General features: G+C 35.8%; 1 protein-coding gene across 1 annotated transcript; it reads left to right on the top strand.

Moving 5' to 3' along the window:
• The first annotated feature begins 209 nt into the window (after positions 1-209).
• Positions 210-10,221, top strand: Nts (neurotensin). Its single transcript, XM_021663908.2, has 4 exons — positions 210-454; positions 2,649-2,710; positions 7,184-7,408; positions 9,703-10,221. Exons 1-4 carry the CDS (start codon positions 382-384, stop codon positions 9,853-9,855), a joined length of 513 nt encoding a protein of 170 aa, XP_021519583.1. The 5' UTR covers positions 210-381; the 3' UTR covers positions 9,856-10,221.
• Positions 10,222-20,522: the final 10,301 nt, after the last annotated feature.

Genomic DNA, 20,522 nt, shown 5'->3' with positions numbered 1-20,522 from the left:
AGGCAGGCACCAGGGGGTACTTCTACTATGCTGTATATGGCAGTGCTTTTGAACAACTCTTTCTGTGAGTCAGAAATCCTGAGCAACAGCTGCAATTAGAGAAGAGCGTCACTTCCATCAAGGTTCACGGGTGTTGGATGAGATGAGGGACAAAGGGAAAGGAGGGGGCAGTGAGGAGAGACAGGGAGGTTTGGAGATGAAGGCAGTGTGCTTCCTGTACAGTCATGACATCATCCTCCTGCTCATATATATATTGGGGATGGCCAGAGCATCTCTCATAGTTCACTCCCTTTCAAAGCCAGCTAAAGGCTAGAGCAAGCACCGGGAAAGCACCTTCAGTGTCTTCCTGGCTGTGTGGACCTGCTATCAGAAGGCTGAGAGATGATGATAGGAATGAACCTCCAGCTGGTGTGCCTGACACTCCTGGCTTTTAGCTCCTGGAGTCTGTGCTCAGGTAAGCTCGACTTCGGCTCACAACTCCCTCAAGTTATTTCTCTTGCAGTCTGCTGCTACTCAGGTTAATGAAGCCAAAAGGAGTCTCTCTCTCTCTCTCTCTCTCTCTCTCTCTCTCTCTCTCTCTCTCTCTCTCTCCTCTCTCTTTTCTCTCTCTTACTCTCTCAGTGAAAGAAACAGTGATTATTATGTTTCTCTCCTTTCTGATTATAAGAACTGAAATGTCTATTTTCCTTTAAAAGAAAAATCTGTAAAGCAGTAAATGGGGCTTCAAAGAAATACAACATATTCTACTTTGGAATATTACCACTAAAAAGAGGATAAATAAGAGTAATAGGACAAGCATGACAATCTGAATTGGGCTGGTCATTGTTAAAGAGAATAGAGGCAGTGCTTGTCAGCATGCAGAAATTAAGGATCCCATTCACAATCTTTTACTCTTATCTTTCCTCATTCTCTTAGGGATGTGACTTCTCTCATTCACTTACCTTAGTCATTGTCCTATTCATGAGTTAGAACATGTGAAATAAATATCAGTAAATAAATGAGTGAGCATTATTTACAGAATAGTTTTCTGATGCAACAAAAGATGTCCTGAGTTTTTTTTCTGAAAACACATTCTGTAGTCTTTCATTGTGACAGCTGTGATATTATATTAACATAGCTGTCACTTCTCTGAATGCAATTTAAGTTAGCATAAACAATAGACATGAGTTTGGCAACTTACATAGATGATCAATTTAGCTTTAGGGTGTTATGTATATAGCAGTTAAGGAGAAGAATTGTACTATTATTAGATATGTATTAACTCTCCCTGAAAGCAAAATAAATTTAAAAGAGTAATGTGAACTATTTTGATGATTGAAGTGTATTTTAATTAATAATTGGAAAATAATTGAAGAAAGACTTCAAAATGGAAAATCTTAGGGCTAAATGAAGTAAAGTCACTTAACTTATACTTGTAGAAATTGTACTTAATAACTAGGACTATGAAGTATTAGTACAAACTCCTGCTCAGCTTACTAAGTGCAAAGATAACTATCAGAATGGAATGTGATTTATTTAGAATGATTTAGTTATTTTATTAACATAACACGTTGTAAATATTTTATGAGACATTACAGTTTTCTGTAAGTATATTTTTATCATGTAATTACAGGAATTAGTTATAATCTGAGATTCTAAAAATAGGTTATTTTTTAAAACCTGTATATTAACTCTTGAAAACATTTTCGGTGGCAAGTGCAGATTTTTATCAGTGATTAATAAAACTAACTTTACCATTCATTTTGAAATACAAACAATTAAACATATATCTGTAACAAACCAAGCAAAGATGTCTCCGGAATACCTTAGTTCTTCCCTGCACTTTTTCAGTTGTTAGCGTCAGGTGGGAGCCAGTGTTTTAATATAACCTCTGCTTTCTTTTATCACACGAAGCCAGCCGATATTCAAATGCTCCAAACCTGTTTTAGTATTTTTAAACTTTGCTTCTCTATACAATACTCATAAATGGAGTGTGGGAAAATGTGTTTCCAAGTGAAATCAGGGATCTGTTTTCAATACTACTTACCATGTGTTGATGGGGAGTGCTCTGATTTTGCTTAAGCCATTTCCTCACTTGCTTATGATAAAATTGAAAGCACACAGTTCAAACTTCTTGTTTAAAACAGAAACCGATTCTTTCAAAGAGTGTTTTATAAAATGACATTTGTAGTGAAGTGAATCTCAGTATCGTTTCTATTCTAAAATTACCACTGAGTAATCCCACATGGCTTTGTCATAAAATAAAAATACAATTGTATTCATATTTTATTATGTTTTTATTAGGTATGTATTTTCTGTACGTGTGAACTATTGCTCATGAGAATGACCTAGTGTTGGGTATGTGAGGATATAGTATAATTAAACATTATACTGAGATTCAGTGATGAAACAATCCTAAATCATGAATACTTTGCTTAGCAAATTATCATGTGCTTATTTTCTTAGGAGAGATTCTGTTATTGTAGCTGACAACATAAAATTAAACTGTGATAAGTTTCTTTCTGAATACTGCTTTGAAGGAATTCCATGTAGAAGTTTATTACAATAAGCTTCAAAGACTAAATTTTATAAATTTAAAATATGTTGGTTACCATATAATTACATGATATGTGATTACATAGTGAACATTTGGTTTTTATTTTATTCAGACTCAGAAGAGGATGTGAGAGCATTGGAGGCAGGTTTATTGACAAATATGCATGCATCAAAGGTAACTTTTTTCTTTCTTTCCTTTAATACAGGGTTGAAGGAGGTAAAAATATTCACTCTAAACATCATATTATTTCCTTATGCAAATCAATATAGATATAGTTACCTACCTCAAAACTGGAAAGGTCTTTAGGAGACATTTCCTTTTTGAGGATTTTTTTTTCTTCTGGGGATTCGCAGCTGTTTATATGAAAAGGAAAATGTCTATAAGACTGTCAATTGCTATATTTCAATTGTAATTAAAAAGCCACAGATAATGTCTTGTACATACTTAAAGTAATTTTTTTTCATCATTGTTACACTGCCACAATGAAAGGCATATTGGCCTGAGGTTACACAAATAAGTGAAACCTAATTGAAGATTTTACATGTTTTTGTTGGTTGTAGAAAATAACATAGATTTCCTAAAACACAGCATCATTGCAACATGGGGAGGGAACATAATATAGAAGAATGCTATAATCAGGTGAACCTTGATATCCAGACCTAAAGCTTTGACTTCTGGTCAATTTAATCTTGGGCAACTGGTTAGTAAAAGTCTGACCTTGGCTTTCTAATCTTTGAGTGCAACAACCAGAATGTAGAGTCTAGAAATTTATGACTCTCTGATAGCTTATAAAAACTCCATTACCTATGGAGGAGTTTACATTCTTACTCTTTCAAAAATGTTAGCATAGATATTTAATATTTATTGAATGAGCCCAGTGAAATTCTGTATTCTGAGCAAAATTCTGAAACCACAAGAGTACCTTTTCTAGTTACCAAGTTTTGCCTAGGAACAAAACTGTTAGAATATATCACATTACCATGCTATCATATTGAATTAATTGATTCAGACTTAGTCAAGTACTGTGTATTAAAATTGATGATTAGAATACAGTTATCTGATGAAAATATAGGGACTTCTTTTGAGGTGAACTTACCTCTTGCATTTAGAATTAAACAATGTTGCAGAGAAGATGGGACTTGACATGTGTGATAAAAAGCAATCAAGATATTGACCTCAATTCTTTTTTTTTTTACATTTTTTAATTTTATTTTTTCTTATCAGTTACATTTTATTAACTCTGTATCCCAGCCATGTCCTACTCCCTCATTCCCTCCCAATCCCACCCTCCCTCCCTCATCTCCACTGTGCCCCTTTCCAAGCCCACTGATGGGGGGGACCTCCTCCCCATTCATCTGATCCTGTTTTATCAGGTATCTTCAGGACTGGCTGCAAAGCCCTACTCTGTGACCTAACAGGACTGCTCCTCCCTTGGGGGGTGGGGATTGACCTCAATTCTTAAACAATAGTATAAATTAGTTCTTCTAAACATAGCTCTTCCATAATCAAATAAACACAGTCTAGGCACAAATATCTCTATCAAAAAAAGGAGTAAAAATGAAAAAAAAATATTTATTGTTTAAGTGTGTATTTGAGAGCACATGATATTGTTTCCTTACAACTAATGAAGATGTGTGTTCTGCTATGGTCCTTAACAGGCAGTTTGATAAAATCTAAGATCACCTAGAATTCAATGATGGCCAATATCTACTAAAATTTACCAAAATAGTATTTAATTATTGAAGAGAAACAGATTATTATTTTGTAAATTGAATATCAGAAATATCCTTTTTATAAGTTTTCTTTATAAACTTAGTCAATATTAACAAGAAATTTATTCATGCAATTATAACAAGTGGTTTCATTAGTACTTATTCAGATATGAATGGCTACAGTCTATTCATTTCAAAAGAAGGAAGATATGTGGAGTCAATTAATACTCTCTTCTGTTAGATGTAAAGCCCTTAATGTCTTAGAAAAGATTTTATTTTCAAATTCTAAATATGCATTGTTTACAGGTGTATGTTCTAAATAATCTCCAAAATGAAACACAGTTTTGAAAGTACTACCATTCTGAGAACAAGTGAGAATCTGAGTTCCTCCCTCTGACAAAACAAATGCAAGAAAAATAAATTCAGTAGCCAGAATGGTGTCATTTTCTGTACTGAAGAAAATATCTTGCAAAAGTATAATTCAATCAGTCTAAAACAGTTCAAGAGGAAGTATTTAAATTACATTGCTTCATTTCAACTGAGATAAGAAAGATATAAGCTTTGATGAGAATTTATCCAAAGATAAAATTACTCCAATTTGCTGCTAGGATAAAAATAAAAGGCACATCTCATGTTGTTTTATGAAATTATTTATTATTCATTTCTACCATTCAACATTTTTGTATGTTTATAGTAGTTTATAAGTGAGAATTCTAGATATATGACCAGTTTAACCATATGGCTACATTCAAATTTTAAAGAGAATAGTATTTTATTCTGTTTTTGCAGTTCCATTATAAAAACTCCAGAGATCTTCATTTTTCTTCTTTCCACTCTTTAAGTCAAGTATGTGAAAAAAAATACTATCTTAGGATGAAGCTGTTTAGACAATAAAATGCTATTACTAAAAATATCAAGGCAGCAGACGCTCCAGTGGATTCAGATTGAGGGTGGGGTGGGGAGGCAAACACAAGAGAATTTGTTTGCAGTTCTCACAATACATTTTTTTTAAATTATTACCACTAGCATTAGAGTATAGTTTCACTAAGAAATAATACTGGTACAGCATGTTTTCATTGGAAGCTAATCTAAAGATTTTTTTTAATCAAACTCAAATCTTTATATTCTCTGGAAGTGCTATGCATGCTTTTGAAAGAGCAACTGAAATCCAGGATTTGTTACAAACTCTCACTTTTTTTTTAATTCAGATGTAAAATTTTACAACTAGATGAGTCCGATGACCTTACCTTTAATTTGTTGAAATCCTTGACTTCACCACCTGCTAAGTTGATCTTGATTCAGTGCAGCACAGGTAGTGAGTGCTAACCATATTTCTTATGTCACATTTAATAATGAAACACACTTTATATTATACAAAGAACTCGTTATTTATTTTTTATTTAAACTTTTTCAAACACATTTATCAAATATATTTCTTCTTAGTTATCCTTTGCTGCAGTTCAATTTCCTAGCAGGACACAGCTACAAAGACATTTTGACTGATAACAGAAAAAAAAATGTGATACAGTCAGTTACCTCAAATCTTTTCCCCACTCTACTTTCTGTGTTCAAATGTGTCTAGGAATCACATTGTAATATTCTATTTCATTCCTGTCTACTCTTCTACTTTATTCTCTTCTATTTTCAAGTAACCCACATCTACATGCTATTGAATATCACCATGTAAGATCTCAGATTATTTAATTAAAACCCCTTTCCATTTCCTTTCATCCTATTACAGTTGACAGTAGAATGTTCTTTTAAACCAGTGGAGATGTATATATAGTTTTCACCATAAACACCACAAACAATGCCAGACTCAGCAGGCTCCATTTATATGCTTATGTATATGTATGCTTACAGCAATAACACCCAAACAAAAAGAGGCCATAAATTCAAGAGTGTCTGGAGACATGGGAGGGGTTTGAAGGAGAGTACTTGAGGGAGACCAGAGAGATAAATAGAGGGGGGAAATTTGCCCTCTGAAAGACTCTTCCTAGCAGGATATCAAAGGATGCTCAGACTCCTAGCAAAACTTTGGGCAGAGTGTAGGGAATTTTACAAAAGAAGGGACAGATGAAAGACCTGGAGGGGACAGAAGCTCCACAAGGAGAACAACAGAAACAAAAAATCTGGCACAGGGTTCTTTTCTGACCAAGGACCATGCATAGAGATAAGCTAGAACCCCTGCACAGATGTAACCCATGGCAGCTCAGTCTCCAAGTATGTGGGACAGGGATTGCCTCTGACATGAACTCGGTGCCTGGCTTTTTGATCATGTCTCCCTGAGGTAGAAGCAGCCTTACCAGCAACAGAGGAAGATAATTCAGCCAGTCCTGATGAGACCTGATAGGCTTGGGTCAGAGGGAAGGGGAGGAGGACCTCCTTTATCAGTGGACTTCAGGAAGGGCATGGGAGGAGATGAGGGAGGGAGAGTGGGATTGGGAGGGGATGAGGGAGGGGACTTAAGCTGGGATACAGAGTTAATAAAGTGTAATTAATAAAATTTAATTAATTAAAAATATAGTCGATATCCAGGCATCTAAAGAACTAATCTTATGAAACACTGAAATAGAATATCTCTAAAGAAACTTCCAAATGGAATAGCATATATACTGGTAAGGAACAAGCTATTGCTGAAATAAAATGTGAACGTTTCTTCTAAAATATCATACAAACTCGGAGCATTACAGGTTATCCATGGTTGGATAACCTTGTTCAAGGCATGCAGTAGAAAGGATTACAAGCTTTTTGAAAACAAAGTAAGTAAACTTGTACTCATAGATTTGAATGTCTGTGAGTTAAAAGTATAATAGAAGGTTCATACATTCATAGTTTTATTGCAAGTAGAACTTATAATGCTTCAACCAAATCAAAGCATATCCCATACTCTTCTAACAGGCTTTAATTGCTTTATCTTTTTTCAATATTTCAGATCAGTAAAGCAAGTGTGCCCTCTTGGAAAATGACCTTGCTAAATGTTTGCAGCCTTATAAATAACCTGAACAGCCCAGCCGAGGAAGCAGGAGATATGCGTGATGAAGATGTTGTTGGGAAAAGGAAACTTCCCCTTGTTCTAGATGGTTTTAGCCTGGAAGCAATGCTGACCATATTCCAGCTCCAGAAAATCTGCCACAGCCGGGCCTTTCAACACTGGGAGGTACAGCAGAACCCTAGATGGGCACGAGAATCATGGCACTAAGTGGGCTCTTATTTGTACTTAGTCCTATACTCGGATTAGAACATAGTAGGAGGACTTAAAAAATACTTGAAAGTGTTAAACCATCCTTTCAACTCAATAACCTTTCTTAAAAGTACCCTCCAAATATTTGGAGATTAACAAACTCTCTTCACTCTTAAAAGGGTGATGATATGTGTTAAGGTACATTTGAACTATGTATATACATGGATGATGTCCTGAGGTAGGTTTTCCTGGTAACAGTGACATGTATTAAGAAATTTAAGTAACTCCAACTGTTTCATTAAGACAAAAAAAAATCACGCGTAGTAATCTATAAAATAACACAATACAAAAGTTTCAAAGGAAACAAAATAAAGACCAAAGGAGTTCTAGTTGCAACTCACAAATTAGCTTGTTCATAGGAATTGTTTCCAACTTTTGTAATTGATTATTTGGCAATTAAAATATTTCTTAATTTTTAAGTATAGGTGTGCTTTGTGTGTGTGTGTGTGTGTGTTTGTGTGTGTGTGATAGCAATTAACTCTTAACTTCAAAAACTATTTTTCTACTGATAAAACAAGCAAAAGAGACGTCATTAAAGGAACAGCTTTACAGATGCTGCTGCTGCATATTTAGATTTCTTATTTATGCATTTTGTTCTGTTTTTTCTTTTTAAGACAACGTCTTAGAGTTATGTAGCCCTGGCTGGCCTAAGACATACTATGTAGTCCGGAATGGCCTTGAACTTGTAGCAATCCTCCTGCTCCTGCTTCCCAAGTGGTGGTATCACCCCTGTGCACTAGCCTGTCTGGTTGACCTATCATTAAAGGGGAAAAACTGAAATTTTTGGTAATCTACTATTTGACAAAAAGCATTTTCAACAAACACTCATTTTGTTAATAAAAACAAACATTTTTATTGCCCTGATGTGAACTTCACTAAAAAACATGTATTAGGGCCTGGGAAAGAAGTATCAAAAATTTGAACTGTGAGAAGAAAAATGTGGGATGCAACTGAATGTTCCTGAAAAAGAAAAATGGAATAGTGTTACACTTCTCCAAATTGAAAAACATTATTTTTCAGATCAAGCTCCAGGAGCTTTGATGGTGTTTTACATTGTGGGGTTAAACCAGTGTTGCAGATCTGAGGTGCCCTCCCTGTTAATGTAACAAGCCTGTGAGTGGTTGCCGTAAAGATACCCTGTGGAAGGGGAAAATGCCAGCAGAGCTGCTGGTGTTTATGTTAACTGGTAAACAGAAAGGATGCTTTCCAGATGAGAAAACAAAAAGGCTAGCTCAAATATACTTGTTGCACTCTTTATCCTTTAATTTTAATTCCAGCTAAATGGTATAATCTTTAAAACACCATTTAGCTCAATAAAATCTGAAAATTCAAATCTTAGCAAAGGGAAATGTCAATTATCCCTTATTTATCCAGACAAGAAAGACCCTCAATAAACTAATTAGCAGATAAGTCAACTGAACATGAGACTGGAACTCTTGTTATTTTAACTGTTGACTCATTTAAAAATGAAATGATAATATCATTCTGAGTACAGTACAAGAAATTACAGACTATACACTTTAAAGAAACTAAAGATTAAAACCCTACATTGCCTGACAGTAGCTTCCTTACCTTCTCTGAAAATGAATAACTGTGGGTGAAAATAAAATTCTCGGTGCTAGGGTGGCATGATGTGCATTACAGATGAAGCATCACTATTTGTTATTGTGACCCAAAGTTTGGGAGACAGGAGTAATCTGAAGAAATCTAGCTATTTAAAGTTTCCACATTTGTTGATTTCTACATCTAAGAAACTTGGAACAGGCAATCCTTTCTTTGTTTAGAAAACTGGTAATTGCAATGTCTTTCAAATCATGTCAGTAATTGACTTAAATCAATATCAAACCCTGTTACCTTCTTGTTCAAATGACATATCAGATTCAAAACTATATTTATTGTGATATATTTCATATCATTTTGTATTGCCATTATATAAGCTAAGCCTTAAAACTAAGTAGAAGGTGTCTGTTGTGTGGTTCTTCAGTTGGAAAATGTAATTATATTTTTGAAAAGAGGTAGGCTGCAGAACTGGTAAAGGAAATAAATAATCAAAATAATTATAATCTGATTCCACCTCAGTCATTAATAACCAACTGTCACATGACACAATTGTTTCTCTGATCCTACAGATGCACTGTACTTAAAATACCAAAAATTATGTGAAATTTATTTCATGCGTGTAAATTCCTTTTCTGTTTTCTCTGTTTTAGATAATTCAGGAAGATATCCTTGATAATGGCAATGACAAAAGTGAGAAGGAAGATGTGATAAAGAGAAAAATCCCTTATATTCTGAAAAGGCAGCTGTATGAGAGCAAACCTAGAAGGCCCTACATACTCAAGAGGGGCTCCTACTATTACTGAAAAGTTACTTCTTAACATGTGATTGTGACCAATCACCCTTTATCTAGATATATAATCATATCTTTACCTAGATATATAATCATATGTGTACAAATGTGTGAGAACTTAATTATTTCATCTCTTCCACAATTGTGGCTTAATGGATGTGATTCTTCTGCATTCATGTAAATTTGACTGACTGTTTTCAAATAAATGTATATCCTGGGCATGTTGTGTTCTGCATAATTGAAATAGATAAAAATCATATAACATATAGATTGTTTTGTATTTTTGCAAGAAATATTATAGGTTGTATGAACAGTCACAACATTTGGCATTACAGCAAAGTAATAAAGCAAAGAAATGAGCATTCATCGTTAACCTAAAGCAGAACCATTGCACCATTTTGTGTATTTGATTGCTTTGTTATTAATTGAAAGAAATATACACTGGTTTTCAAAAACCACTCATTCATCATCTAAATACAAAGGAGAATTGCTGTCCTATAAAAACCCAACTGAAAGAATTATCAATGAAACATTGCTATTCATGCTTATTTCAGTGTATCTTTAAGTGGCTATTTTGCCTGTCAAATGAAATAAAAATCAACAAGCTAATAAAAATCAACAAGGCATCAGAATCTAATGCTTTATTGCAATTTTTTTTATTTTATGAGAATTCTTCTTAATTTCCCTTCTCTTTATTTATACTTTTAAGCTAGAATATCATACATATAGTTATCAAAGTCCACTTTGGTATTTTGTGATTATTACATATTTTTTTTCTCATTGGGAAGGCATACTTAAGCTAAAAGCTGTAATCTAATAATTCTGCTTAATTTTCCTTTAAAATCATGGTTATGGCTTGATCAACCTTTGTATTTCTGTCTTATATGTGAATTTCTAAATTACGTCCCTTTTTGGTTCCAGGAAGACATTGTTTTACAGTACTGAAAGTCTATTCCATTGTTACCCAAAAAAAGTTGAATTAAGAGCCCATTCTAAAGTAAGCTATTAAAAACAAGAAAATCATGAAATTTGTAGGCAAATGGGTAGAATATTAATAGTAACATTAGTAGTGTCAGGGATTTGATACTCTCCCAGGGGATCAAGTAGTGCCAGTTAATCCAAACTCAAAAAGACATGCATGGTCTGTACTCAATTAGCAGTGGATACTAGCCATAAAGTACGGGATAACCATGCTACAGTTCATAGACCCAAAGAAGCTAAGCTTCAAGGAGGTCCCAAGGGAGGATTCTTGAATATCACTCCGAAGAGGAAAAAATAGGCATTGGAGGTAGATGGAGAAAGGGAATGGGGTAAAAGGGAGGATAGGGAGGAAATCAAGGGTGGGGATTAGGAGTAGGGATAGTAGGGAGGAGAGCTGGATGAGAAAACGGAAATCAGAGGTAGGGAGCATCTCTGGGATTTTCCAGAGACCTGGCTTAGGGGAGGCCCCAGGAAGTCTATGCATGTCACCATAGCTGAGACTCCAAGTTGTGGGGGACACTGAGGCTGACTTGGCATATTTCCTGTAGCCAGGCAGGACTTCCGGTGGAGAGATAAAGAAAATCCCCCAACCACTTAACTTTCCGCCCCAAATCTGTCCTGCCTGTAAGATATGCAGAGAAGAGGTGGAGCACTTCAGCATCCTTATCACAAGTTTTCAGAGTCTGGTTCAATAGCTTTCTCTCTGAGCTGTTACATTTTTGGAGTGTGTGTGTGTGTGTGTGTGTGTGTGTGTGTGTGTGTGTGTGCATTCTATGTCCCTCTTTCTCAGCTGTGAGTCTGCAGTTATAAATACTATGGCAAAAGTAGCTTCCTTGCCCTTTACATTCAGAGGAAGCACAGATCATGGACTTCCACATGGTTTCTGGCATCACCACCTGCCATGGATCTCAGCATGTTCTCCAGTGGCAGTAAAGATCACAGACATAAATACAGCCCTCTATTGCAGCACAGGTCATGGACACCATAAATCTTAATAAAATGCCTCCAGACTCAACCAAGAGAGAAAACATTGTCATGAAGTCTGAGTGTGTTCTCAAACTCAGAATGTCCAGATTTCATTCTTTACTAGCAAACATGGGCAACTATGGGCTTCTTTGTTTCCTTAACAGTGAAAACAGATATTGATGCAGTTTGACAAAAGGTGCAATGGTATGATTACATACATATTATAATCTGTGTTACATGTTACATAGGAATGTAGTAAAACACATTAAGAACACATTACATTTAACAGTATTTGCAATATATTTTCCTAATATATTATTACACTATCATTAGTAGACAGCCTGATTTTCTCCTTGCGTACCTTCTCATTTATTGTATTAGCCACCAAAAGTCATGGTTCATCAAGTGTATCCTTAAAATCAATATCATCTCTTGTTTTCAACTATTAATTGACTTTTTCTTTACACTCTATAAGACAGAGTAAAGAAGGGAGATACTCTAACCACATCATTACCATTTTTCTCTTCATTTTAAAACTATAGATTACTTCAAATGTAAGGTATATAGGATAAAAGTACAAAACTATGATGAAAAGTTATGAGAAGTAAATAAATGAAGTATATCATATTTAAAGAATTGAAGCCTCATTAGAAAGATGTCAGTCTTTCCAAACACTCTCAGTGAGTTATGTAGTGGTTATGGGCAAACTGAGTAGAAAATGTGTGTGTAAAGACAGAAGATTCAGACTAATAAAAGAATGACAAACTAACTAGCTGAGAGTTCTGATACTACTCTATTTTAAGGCTTACCTTAGAGCTATGCTAATCAAGAAAAAAGTATATATTAATAAATTAATTCAACACAGTAGAATGCAGAGATAGATCCATAGAAATGTGATCAATGAAAAAATGTCTTCCCAAAAAATATGACCACAACAACTAGACAAGCACATATAATAAAATCAAAATAGAATCCCTATATACACTTAAATACTTCAAGATGAACCATAGACCAAGATGTAGAACACAAATCATTTATAGGATTTGAGAAATCTAAATTTCCTTAGTTTGACAATAAATGTTTAGGTACATTATCAAAGGAATGAAAATTCTAGTGACATTCTTAACATGGAAGCCTTGTACAAAAATCACTTCCAAATAATCCAAGTCCCTGAGTGTATGGCCTGAAACATTAAAACTGTTAAAGGAAAACATAGGGGAAGCATGTGACAACACACCAACATGCAAAGGCTCTCCAAATAGGACAGGGCTCCAACAGCTCAGAATGCAAAAGTAGGAATTGCCACATGAGAGCACATGGAATTAAAGTTTCTGTTCCACAAAGCATTGTGTCACATGTCTGAAATCCCAGAATTCAGGAGATGGAGACAAGTAAATAATTTATGGTCATTCTAAACTGACAAGAATTTAAACCAATCTTGGGCTGAATGAAGCCCTATATCAAAAAAGCAAACACAAACCTCCCCAACCAAAAAAAAAAAAAAAAAAAAAAAAAAACATCAGAGTGAAGAAAAACCCTTTCTTAGCTAAACAGAGAAAATCTTTCCAACTAAACATCTGATATGGAATTAATACTTAGAATATATAACATGCAACAAAAACCAAAACCTCAAGTAATAAAAATCTAATACAAGTAATACAAATCTAAACTACCCACTCCCAGTGAGTGGGTAAGTAAGTAGAATCAATAACTTTGAGAAAGGAAGAAAGAAAGAAAGAAAGAAAGAAAGAAAGAAAGAAAGAAAGAAAGAAAGAAAGAAAGAAAGAAAGAAAAGAAAAGAAATGGCCAATTCCTGAAGAAAAACAAAAACAAAAACAAAACAAAACAGTTCAACTTCGTTATCCAATAAGTGACTTGAGGTCTTGTACATCCGGGATCTGTTCCTCTGAGGTAGATTTCCCAGTATCTCTGTTGTTCTGCCTATGTATCTCATCTGATCTGGTCCTGCAGGGTCTGTTGTTCCATGGGTGGCTTATAGGAGAGGAGGCAACACATAGTTTTATTGTCCCAACTTTAGTGATAAGAACAGAAGACAGAAACTTCTCAGGTAAACCAGGCATGGTGGGGCACACCTGTGATCCCAGCACTCAGGAAGCAGAAGCAGTTGGATCTCTGTGAGCTCTTGGCTAGCCTTGTCTACAAAGTGAGTTCAGTACAATCAAAACTACACAGAGAAACCCTGTCTTGAAAAACCAGGAAGAAAGTAAGAACAAAGGAAGGAAGGAAGGAAGGAAGGAAGGAAGGAAGGAAGGAAGGAAGGAAGGAAGGAAAGGAAGAAAGGAAGGAAAGAAAAGGAAAGAAAAAAAAGGAATGAAAAGAAAGAAATTGCTCAGGTAGGAAAAAGACCCCAAAGCAGCAGTTAATGACCCTACTGGAGTCCTGGAGTGCTGAAATTAATTCTGCTTCCTTTTTGTCTCTTCTCTAAACTTAGCACCTGCCTGGAAGCTATACTCAAGGATGTGACTGAGACTTAGAAGAGATTTACCAACTAGATTTGTCAGCAGGGAAGTTTAGGTTTCCTTTGAGGTCACCTCATGCTACTGTGGAAATTAGTGTTCTTTTAGTGATTGGCAAGGAAAAGCACAATCTCTTTTTCTTTTTTTCATGATGACATTTTTATTGATTCTTTGATAATTTCACATCATGAACCCTGATCATACCTCCCAGCCCTACCATGTCCACAACCACCCTAAAAAAAGAAAAAAAAAATGGGTTCAATTTGTATTCTCCCGATGTCCAATCCCCTAAAAAAAACCGAGTCCTTCTAAGGGATATTTATTCATTCCCTCTCTGCAGCATGTCTTCAGTTGATTCATAATTCCTAGGTGAAAAGCTGATTAATGGGCCAACTAGGTTACCTCTTAAAAGAAGGAGATAATAGTATAGATATTTTGGTAGCTAAAAATGTCAGGTCTCTTCTCAGGGCCAGGCTCAAACCTTCAGTTCTATCTTTTGACCTGAAAGAAGTAAATTTGCTTTAATGGACCTCAACAAATCCCAAATACCTCCACATTTTATGTGGTAATTTAAATATTAAGGAGGAATTGCTAGGCTTTTGTTTCAAACATGAGGGAGGAAATAAGAGAGGTGTCTAAAGTGCTTGAGTGAGGAATCCTTCTTCAGTTTTCTACAAGCCTGTTAATATCTGTATAGCCTCTTAGCAGATGACTGCTTCTCCATTGCTCACTGTTTTGGTTCTCAGTCCTAGGAAATTCTCCCAGACAACCAACTTGATAGCACTTCATTTCCTAGACTCAGAAATAAATCCACACACTTATGGACACTTGATTTTTGACAAAGAAGCCAAAACCACACAATGGAAAAAACAAAAACAAAAACAAAAAAAAAAAAACAACAGCATCTTCAACAAATGGTGCTAGTCTAACTGGATGTCTACATGTAGAAAAAAATACAAATAGATCCATATTTATCACTGCACAAAACTAAAGGCAAACTGGATCAAAGATTTCTTTGGTTCTTGGAGTACATGAGCAGTTTGCTTGGCCACACACTCCCTACAATGGCCACCTGGCATTCCTGCAAACTAGAAGCCAAAAGGAGTAAGTAGCCCTAATCTTGGACTAAAATATCCAAAGGTGTGATCCAAAACAAGCCCCTTTTATTAGGTTATTCATGTCATCCATTTTCTATAGTAATGAAAAGCAACTAATATAGCCTTAATACTGCTGCCGTCATAATCATAAGTACCTAAGTCAAAGGAAAACTATTCTTCCCTGTAAATTTCCCAAATTTCAGAACACAATGTAGTCTCTAAGCAATGTACTTTTTCATCTGCAAAGCCCCCACACTGAAATGTCACCAAAATTCTGATTCTCTTTCATATTTTTATTCATGTGAAATAACAAGCATGTAAATCATTTAACTTTTTTAAAACTGAAAAGGTTAGTAACCACTCATTTCTATCGATTTGCATATGAAAACAAAACAGCTTTCTATCTCACTCAAAAAACAAGAATCTTTTAGAGAAAAGCCATTTCCTCCTCCAAAGCACTCCACTTTTGTATTACCAAAAGTAACATAAAATTATACTGTCTGATGCTTCAACCATTTTTTTTTTTTGGCTATTTGTAAAATACAGCAATTAGGATTGCACATATTTCTTTCAAAATCTTGGATTTTAAAACTGTGTTAAGATAATATTCTCAGATGTGATATACTTATTTGCTTTTGATTTCCTGTTGAGGTGTGTCTTGAAGGTAAACAGACTTGATTCTCCTTGGGAACCAGATCTTGGAACAATACAAAGCACTTACAAAGCCCACAGTTACCTAAGCCAAAATCCAAAAGGTGTGTTATTTCCTTCCCATGCATATTTCTCGGTTTCCAGGATCTGAGCCAGGCCCCAAGAGCATAGTCAAGAATCTGTTTTTATTTTTTTTACTTTTTATTTAAATTTATTCTTTTATAAATTATTCACTCTGCATCCTGATGGTAGAGCCCCTCTCTCTTCCCCCAGATTCCTTACCTAGTCCTCAGAAAGAAGGAGCCCTCCTTTCCTACCATCTGACCCCAACCCATTAGTTTTATCAGGACTGGCTGCATCCTTTTCCTTTGAGGCCTGGGAAGACAACCCTGCTTAGGGGAAAGTGATCAAAGAGCAGGCAGCAGAGTCCATGTCAAAGACAGACCCTGCTCCTCCTGCTAGGGAATCCCCATGGACACTGAGCTGCCCATGGGCTACAGGTCTAGGGGGTTTAGGTCCTCTCCATGCATGGTCCTAGGTCCAGAGAATGATTTATCTCTGCAGGACACGCTAATCCCATATTTTTTTGTTCTGTTTATTGCTGTCCTTGGGGAGCTCCTGTCCTCTCCGGGTCTTTCTGTCTTCCCCTTCTCCCATAAGATTCCCTGAACTCTGCCCAAAGTTTGGCTATGAGTCTCAGCATCTGCTTCCACCTACCTGATGGGTAAAGTCTTTCAGAAATCTTCTGTGGAAGGCTCCTGTCGTGTTCCCTGTCTTCTCCCACTTCAGATGTCCACTCCTTTGCCCCTCTGAATGAGGATTAAGCAACGTCCTTAGGATGCTTCTGTTGTTTGCTTCGCTAGGACTATAGATCGTAGTATGCTTAGTAAGTATATTATGTGACTAGTATCCACCTGTAAGTGGGTATATGCCATGTGTGTCTTTCTGCTTTTGGGATAATTCAGTCAGGATGATCTTTTCTAGTTCCATCCATTTGCTGCAAATTTCATGATTTCCTTTTTTTTGACTGCTTAGTAATATTACATTGTATAAATGTACCATAATTTCTGTATCCATTCCTTGGTTGAGGGACATCTAGGTTGTTTCCAGATTATGGCTATTATGAATAAAGCTGCTATGAACATAGTGGAGCAAATGTCCTTGTAGTATTGTTGAGCATCTTTCAGGTATATGTCCAGGAGTAGTATATCTGGATCTTGAGGTAGCACTATTCCTAATTTTCTGAGAAAGTGCCAGACTGATTTCCAAATAGTTTGTATGTTTACATTCTCAAAAGCAAAGGAGGAGGGTTTCCCTTTCTCTACAACCTCTCCAGCATGTGTTGTCACTTGAGTTTTTGATCTTGGTCATTCTGATGTGTGCCAGGTAAAATCTCAGATTCATTTGGATTTAGGGATGAATAACAACATTGAGCATTTCTTTAAGTGTTTCTCCACCATTCAACATTTTTTTGTTGAGAATTCTCTGTACCCTGTTTTTTATTTAGATTACTTGGTTTGTTGGTGTTTAACTTCTTGAGTTTTTCATATACTCTGGATATTAAACCTCTCTCAGATGTAGGGTTGGTGAAGATCTTTTCATAGTTTTAGGCTCTTGTTTTCTTCTGTTGACAGTCTCCTTTCCTTTACAGAAGCTTTTCAGTTTCATGAGGTCCCATTTATTGACTGTTGATCTTGGAGCCTGTGCTGTTGGTGTTCTGTTCAGGAAGTTTTCTCCTGTGCCAATGAGTTGAAGGCTCTTCCCCACTTTGTCTTCTAACAGATTTAGTGTGTCTTGTTTTATGTTGAGGTCTTTATATTTGTGCAGGGTAATAAATATGGATCTATTTACATTTTTCTCCATGTAGATATCCCTTGAGGTCAGAACCATTTGTTGAAGACACTATCTTTTTTCCGTTGTATGGTTTTGGTTTCTTTGTAAAAAATCAAGTATCCTTAGGTGTGTGGGTTTATTTCTGGATCTTAGATATGATTTTATTGATCCACCAGTCTGTTTCTATGCTAATACCATGCCATTTTTATTACTGTTGCTCTATAGTACAACTTGAGATCAGGGATGGTGATATCACCAGAAGATCTTTTATTATACATTATTGTTCTAGCTATTCTGGGTTTTTGTTGTTGTTGTTGTTTTTCCCACATGAAATTGAGAATTGTTCTTTCAAGGTCTGTAAAAAATGTGTTGACATTTTGATGGGAATTGCATTGGATCTGTAGATATCTATAAATAATAAATACTGTTATTGCTAAGACATGAATTTTGAGAATAAGCCCAATATATTACTTTATTTTTCTCTTTATGGGTGCCTTTTCTGCACATATTTCTATGAGCCCAGCACTTTCTTGGTGCTCGTAGAGACCATAAGATGGGATTGTATCCCCTGGGAATGGAGGTACATATGGCTGCAGTTAATTGGGGAACTGAAGATTCAGGTAACAGTATTCTGTAACAGGAGCCAGTGCTCTTACAAGCTGATCCATCTCTCTTGCTCTAGGAGTCTGTTTGAAGAAACTGCCAGTTTAACTCCCAAAATTGTTATCAGTTTACCTTGTAGCCTAACTTAAGTGAAACTTCCTACTATTTCTTGTTATAGTAGCAATGTGCATTATATTTTAATTCATCTCCCCTAATGTCATATCCTAGGATTCATCAATGCAACACTAAGAAAGAAATTTAATTTCTGTCTGAAACTGAATTTTCAGGTTTCTTCTGATGGCTTCTTTACAGAAGTGTAATGTAATTATTATTAGAAGCTGATATACTGACTAGTGAGACATTTCTTTTCACAGGATTAGAGCTATACAAGTCCTTTTCAAGGTTTGCTTGAAGAAGACTCTTAAAACTATGAAAAAATGAGCCTGAACTTGTTTCATACTCTAAGAAAATAGCCTTTAAATAAGTTAGCTATCTTAGAGAACAGCACAAACCAACATTCATTATATAGGCATCTCTCTGGCATCAGGCTCCCAGCTTTTTGCATTCCTTACAAATACTTACAATACTTTGCTGTTTCTTCTACTTAGAAGTTATTTATTTTCCTGTAAATGTTACTTATTTTCCTAAATCATTATCTTTCATTCTCTGGAGACAAAGACAATATATTCCTACATGGAAGTATTTTCTCATGTATAATTCATGGCATCAAGTTCCCTTAGGCTGCTTTTCCTGAATTTCTACAATAAATTATGTTTCTATTAGCTAGCCCTTTCCATGCTCATAATGCAAAAATAGATTTTTCTAAGATTCTTCAAATGCTATATCACACCTTGTTTTTGGCTGGATCTTTTAAATTATTTCTTGCATGTAGTCTGAACTCTTCGTTTACATACATATATGTATATATACTATATGTAATATAATATAATGTTTCAAATTATGTATACATATAATTTTTTGAAAGTTGTATATCATTATGCAATGGGTATTGTTCTTATTCACCCACCTCTCTAAATTCCTCCAGTCCACCCATTCTATCTCCAGCTCAGCTTCGTGTCTTCTTTTCTTTATTTTTTCTTTCTTTGTTTTAATAAACATCTTAGTCCAGTTATTAGCCCTTAAGCACATGGTTGTGTAGCCATTCGCTGTGGTATAAGCTATTGGCCAGAAACCATTTTCCCAAAGGAGAGTACCTGCCTTAGCAGCCGTCATCTGAAGGTATACGACCTGCTGAGGTTTCTTTCCCATCCATGCAAAACTTTTTAACTGGCTGTATCTCATAAGAGCTATTGTTCAGGTAACAATACCTGTTGTGAGATGATGAATACAAGTCATACCATGTCCGATGGACTCTGTGTTCTGAATAACTGAAGTACTGTTTAACGAAGGTAGACATTGGTTTTGTTTGCTCTGTTCTTACTGCTCTCTTGTGAAAAGTGGTGTTCTATAGCAGTGGTTCTCAACCTTCCTAATGCTGGGACCCTTTAGAACAGTTCCTCATGTTGTTGTGACACCCCAAACATACAATGGTTTTCTTTTTTTTTTTTTTTTTTTGTTTTTTTTTTTATTTATTTTTATTTTTTTTTATCAGTTACATTTTATTAACTCTGTATCCCAGCCATGTCCCGATCCCTCATTCCCTCCCAGTCCCTCCCTCCCTCCCTCATCTCCACCGTGCCCCTTTCCAAGTCCACTGATAGGGGGGACCTCCTCCCCATTCATCTAATCCTGTTTTATCAGGTATCTTCAGGACTGGCTGCAAAGCCCTCCTCTGTGGCCTAACAGGACTGCTCCTCCCTTCGGGGGTGGGGAGACCAAAGAGCCAGTCATTGAGTTCCTGTTAGAAATAGTCCCTGTTCCCCTCACTTTGGGAAACCAATTGGTTACTGAGCTACCACAGGCTACATCTGAGTGGAGGTTCTAGATTATATCCATACATGGTCCTTGGTTGAATGTCAGTCTCAGAAAAGACCCTGTGCCCAGATATATTTGGTCCTTGTGGAGCTCCTATCCTTTCCCCATCAGACTAACTCCCCTTCTTTCTTATGATT

The sequence above is a fragment of the Meriones unguiculatus genome, chromosome 2 (assembly GCF_030254825.1).
Source record: "Meriones unguiculatus strain TT.TT164.6M chromosome 2, Bangor_MerUng_6.1, whole genome shotgun sequence".
Taxonomy (NCBI): domain Eukaryota; kingdom Metazoa; phylum Chordata; class Mammalia; order Rodentia; family Muridae; genus Meriones; species Meriones unguiculatus.
Note: the sequence above shows the minus strand (reverse complement) of the source record. Positions and strands in the feature narration are given on the sequence as shown.